Genomic DNA, 6000 nt, shown 5'->3' with positions numbered 1-6000 from the left:
TGAAGAAAGTAATAAGTTATAAGTTCTCTATTTTTTTTATTTTCTTTATTGTTACTGCAAATAGTTATTACAGCTATGTGCACAAATGGCCCGGTCATATCCTTAAGCAATTTTTCAACATCATCTGCATGCTTGTTCAGGTGTTTATTTGCAATGTCCGATCAAAGTGTGTGAAACATACTAGAATGATGTATTCTGTTGCTTTAGTTATTTATTTTCCTCCTTTTGGAAATTTCCAATTAGATGCAATAAGATGTGTTGCATTTGCAAACACCTTTTCAAATATTAAGAAAGTTATGAAAGTGTCAAGTTGAAACTGTGGTGTATAGAGAAGAATGTTCCGCTGTGAAGATTTCAAGAGGGCCAGTGTGGTTTGGAAAGTGAGCAGGCGGGTACTAATGTAAAAGTAGATGAGATCTCTTGCATTGATGACATTTATCAATCACATCATTTTGGCAACAATCATTTGCTTGGAAAATGATTGATGTATCCGCCTTGGCATAAATACTCTTCTACAGTTGCATTATACAACTTATAGAAAACTATAATAAATAGACAATATCTCAAGAGTTACTTTGATAGTAACCTACCATTCTCAGGAGTACTAAAATTAGTTAAAATTCATTAAGCAATGAGAAGGTAAACACGAAACACTTTAAAATTAAATCTGTTACTATAGATTGAAGGTATAAAATGGAAGATAATGCTTAGCAAGATCCAAATAATTTGTAACATTCAGTCAAATATCTCATCTTACCTTAAGGTGCCTTTTCAAATCAGATACATTTCCAAACACATAGGAACAAGTGACACATTTATATGAACTTTTTTGTGTTTCAACGCTTACAGGTTCTGATGCAATGGAACTTTCATTGAAGGTTTGCCCTTTATGTCTGCGACTGTAATGGACCTAGGGTAAAAAGTCATCACATTAACTTTGAATGAAAACATATTTTTGATGAGTTAATATTTCATATAATCATATTCAGATTCATTCACAACAGTAGGTAAACACCTATTGGCTTCATTCTGGAATTTTTTTATTTTATTTTAAAGGTACATCCCAGTTATGAAAGGTTGTTAACCTATCATACATTAGTTACTATAATCAGGCAAACATTAGATTGCTGGAAACCTTGTTCAAACCACCTCAGGTTCCAATAAGCAGAGTGGTATGCTCACACAAAATTAACATTTTGTGTGAGCATAATAACAACCTAAATTAAGAGATCTTGACATCAAGTCAAGATCTTGTAATTGTAATGGGGACTTAATCGCAAAAGTAGGCAAAGACTGAGATACCTGGCCAAGAGTAATCAGACAATTTGGGTATGGAGAAATGTTGGTAACTATTATTAATTCTGGATGTTAAAGTTGTTTCAGTTGCTGACGTGCCACTGTCTGCTATGGTTCCTGATAAAAAGACAAGGGTACTGTATAACTGAGTAACATCCTCAGGTGACATGATATCTGATTACACAGTGTATGTCATCTCATCTTATTAATATAGAATACAATTTAGTTAGCTAATCACAAACTACCTGGCCATTCTTGTTCATTCAGCAACTAGGTGGATACCTAGTGATATGCATACTACAGATGGTAAACTTTGGACTGTGACTTTCTTACAGGCAACAAGGAATCTCATCCCAAATGTGGTGTGCCAAGTGGGCCACCCCATGGTAAAATATGTGATGGTAATTTTTGAACTTTTTCTGTTTACTTCATTATCATGAGGAAGGCAATTTCAGGTAGAGTGATATGGGCAGACATCAATAGATAATTAGTCTTATTTCCACATATGGCCACAGAAGGTTCTACTAAGTTAAAAGTATGGAAGGTTTTTTTCACTTGATTAAAGATGCCAAGAAATTATATTCTTGGTTTAATCCTTTATCCAAGTGTAAGCAAACAAAGTTTGCACATGAAGTAACTTCACAACTAGCTACTTGTATATAGAGGCTAATGACTTCACATCACTTGCCTTAGTATCCCATAATGCAAAGCACATCCTTATGGACAAGTATAATGCTATGCATTATGGGAAGGGTCACTACCCAGACCAGTTTCGATTAATAAAGATCAAAACTAGTTGATGCCAGGATGGCAGGAAAAAGGAAAATTGTTGATATGAAGTAAATAATGTGAACTTTTCAAATAGTGTTTATCATAGTATCCTGAACACCTCTTGAGGGTTATATGTCAAGAAACTAATGATAATGATGACATCTTCAAACAGTGTAAGAGTTGGGCATCTTTCCACTTAACTCTGTGGTAAATTCACAGGATATCATCTAAAAGGCAAGACAAGTCATAGTTTTGAGCAACTGATATGGTGTTGATGTTCCTGTCTCCTCAGTTATAATGAGCATCCTGATTCTCCAGTGTAAGAAAGGTTTGAAGTGTAACTGATACAGTACACTCTAGGTTTGATTGATAGTGTTGTGGGAGGAGGATTATTGTTAGAACAGCTTAAAGTACTTCTTAGCTTTATTGTTGGATATATATATATATATATATATATATTTTTTTAATTCTTATTATTTTTATTTTTAATGTCAATCCTTCCCATGAAGGGCAAATCTATAAGTACATTAGTACTGCAAGTGAGCTAAGGATTAGATAATCTGGGAACTGGGTCTAGAGATCAAATATGGAATTACTTTCAAACTACAATCACCTGCTTCCAATAACCAGGTGACTGTTTCACACTGGGTGGTTTCATCATGCAGTGTGAGAGCAGCTATTATTATTTATTTTTTTGTGATTTTAAATACATAAAATTCATAAAATAAATACTTACTTTAAAAAGACTATTAAGAGTTCAAAGAATGAAAACAGAAAGATTACCAAAACAAGCCTTAAAGTACAAGCCATTAGGAAAAAGAAAACCAGGACGTCCTCTTAAACGATTCAACGATGACTTCTAAGGCCGGAACAGGCCATGCTAGGCCTAAATCCTTGATACGCACGATGATGATGATGATGATGAAAAGACTATTAAATGAAATAAACAATGGCAGAAAAGTAGTAGAAAAAATGCAAGAGGAATGTACACAGGAGTATATCAATATCTCACGTACAAAAAGCTATCAAAAGTATGAAATGTGGAAGGCAGCTGGAATAAATGATATTCAACCAGAAATGGTCAATGTTGAGGTATAAAAGTTTGGCACTGCTACACTGCAGAATTCATAGGACCTGGTCAAAAGGTTGAATTCCAGATGATTGGAGTAGAACTCTAACATAGATGGAAATCTATGAAAAGGGAAATAAACCTGAATGCAAGAATTGGAAAAATTTCTCTACTAAACGTTAAGATTTATGAGAAGAGGCTAAGAAAAATTGTAGAAAAGACAATTAAAAAAAAAAGGTCAGTTCAGGTCGAATACAGGTCGATAAGTTGAGATTTTTACTTAATGATAAATAGTTGAGAAATGGGAGCATATTGTTATGTTCCCATTTCTCAACTATTTAAGTACATTTTATACAAATACAAATTTAAGTACAGATCCTTGTGGATCTGTACTTAAATTTTTTACATAGGAAACTTTGGTTGCTTTTTCAATGGAGAACCTGTAAATCAAGTGAAATATTTAGGCTATTTAGGAACAGTTTTAGGGAAAAATGGCAAATTAAATAAGAAAATAGACAGTAAAATAAGCAAAGGCAATGTGATGAAGAGTCAGTTGAATAAATTTATATGGAATAAGTAAAATTAGTAGGATCGCTTAAGGGTCAAAACATTGCCTTTCAGGAATGCAGAGAGCTGACTGGGGCTTCTGACATAATGTCCAATTCTCACCTTCATGTTGTGCACCCTGTTAGTAGGGCATCTACTGGATACTGAATGAATGAATAAGGATGGGCTGCCAATTTGGGACTTAGACAACCAAATGGTACTCTCTATTGGCTTAAACCACAAATGCATATGATGGTACAACATGATAATATTTTATGCCTGCTGGGGCATTGCTTGGTTAAACAAGACTCCTGCTGTTTTCATCAGGGAAAAAGGACGAACACTGAAAAGTCAGTTACTGGAACAACTCATCTAGAAGAAGAAGAACAAAACCAAACCAAACATTAGGAGAACTGAAGATGAGAAACCATCAGTATAAAGAGTATTAATGGAAAGGAAATCGAACTTGCAGAAGAATTGGAAAAGTACCACATGGACATAATTAGCATTAATGAGACAAAGAAGACAAAAACAGGTGAGATTTTACTAAATAATAAGTATAGGAGGTTATTTTCAGGCAACAATGATCAAGGAAAGGAAGGAGTAGTGATAGCATTCAACACCAAACATGAAGAGAAACTTCTTGATTGGAAGGTAGTTTCAAGTAGAGTATGTGGGCAAACTTCAAGGGACATGGACAATGAAACTTATTTGTGCCTATGGTCCCACAGAAGATTCTTCTAAGGAAGAAATAAAGGAATTTTTGAGTCATCAGAACAGGCAGCTGACATAAAGAAAGTGGAAAAGTGGTCCTTGTTAGAGATCTGAACAGCAGAGTAGGAAATTACTCCCACCAGGCATATTAGGAACATTTTGAGAAAATTGGAGAAAAGGACAAAGCTAATAACAATGGTAAGTATTTACTGGACTTCTGCTCAGGAGCAGATTAGTCATTACTAATATCATGTTTCAACATAAAGATGTGCACAAGTTCACATGAAGAGAAGATACAAGAAATAAGAAAAGCCTCATTGAGTATGTCATTGTTGTCAGTCAGCAGATAGAATCTAAAGAAATACAGGAAGATGTTTTGATGTAAGATCATGGGTAAGACAAGGATGCATATTATCTCCAATCTTATTCATAATCTATATGGATCAAATTATGAAAGAAAGTGGGATTAGACCTGATATTAGAACTGGACATGTCAAACTTAGTTCTTTGTTTTGTGCAGATGATGTTGTACTCCTAAACACATCTAGTGCAAGTCTCCAGGATTCACTAACTAAATTGAATAACAGCTGTAACAAATTTGGTATGAAAATCAGCAACGAAAAGACCAAAATTATGAAATTATGCAGGAGCAGAGAAAAGTAGAGCTGCATTTTGAATGGCAATCTCTTAGAACAAGTAAAATATTTCAGCTATTTAGGCAGCACAGTTTTTAGTGAAAAATGCAGGTTAAATCTGAAAATAGACAACAGAATAAGCAAACCTGGTATTCTGGGTAGCCAGTTGAATAAATATATATGGAATAAGAGAGAAATTAGCCAAAACACCAAACTAGCAGCCTACAAAACACTAATTAAACCAGTTTTAAGTTATGGATCTGAGTTTGGTTAGAAATAAAGTACTTCATCAAAGACTAGAGACCTAGATATGAGGGTTCTGAGAAAAATTAGGGGAGTGAACCGATGGCATCAGTGACAGAATCATATTAAAAATAAGGATATTAGAATGGAGCTTCACATTATCAGCATTCAAAAATGTGTAAGCAGAGCTAATCTAAGGTGATATGGCCACTTAAATAGAATGGGTGAAGAAAGTTTAACAAAACAGGTGTTTGACTAGATGGCAAGACCCAGAGGAAGATCAAGGTCCAGGTGAACTGATTTGGACAGAACCTTAGAAGCATAAAATTAGATACGACAATATTGGAGTGCTCACAAGTAACAGTGATTTGGAGGAAAATTATTGATAGGAAATTAATAATAATGTAAACTTAATCGTGTAGTGTTGTCATAGTGACCGGAACACTCCTTGGGGATACATATCAGGAAATTGATGGTGATGATGATGAATAAATACTTATTATATATTTTCCTAGTTTGTGAAAATTCATTCCATGACTCAAAAAATGGATGTCATTTTTTAAAGATTTAACTGACATAGAATATGACAAGGCTTAATTAGTTGTGTAAGAGCAAAGAAAACATTATGAAGATTGCAAGAATTCCAGTTTTTACCATCTTCATAAATGAATGCTATTTGTGGCATCTTAATTTTTAAAAAGCCACAAGTATCATTTATATATACAG

The 6000-nt window shown here is 34.0% G+C and overlaps 1 protein-coding gene across 1 annotated transcript in view; it reads right to left on the bottom strand.

Moving 5' to 3' along the window:
- Positions 1-211: 211 nt before the first annotated feature.
- Positions 212-6000, bottom strand: part of LOC150097068 (uncharacterized) — a 221768-nt gene continuing 215979 nt past the window's right edge. Inside the window, exons 16-17 of the mRNA XM_090408117.1 lie at positions 758-910; positions 212-274 (exon numbers count right to left, since the gene is read on the bottom strand). Of these exons, the coding sequence (XP_090264243.1) occupies positions 212-274; positions 758-910 (216 nt within the window). The remainder of the gene's footprint in view (positions 275-757; positions 911-6000) is intronic.

This window comes from Typopeltis vanoorti, chromosome 18 (assembly GCF_054136105.1).
Source record: "Typopeltis vanoorti isolate ZY-2024b chromosome 18, IOZ_Tvanoo_1.0, whole genome shotgun sequence".
In the NCBI taxonomy this organism is placed as follows: domain Eukaryota; kingdom Metazoa; phylum Arthropoda; class Arachnida; order Uropygi; family Thelyphonidae; genus Typopeltis; species Typopeltis vanoorti.
Note: the sequence above shows the minus strand (reverse complement) of the source record. Positions and strands in the feature narration are given on the sequence as shown.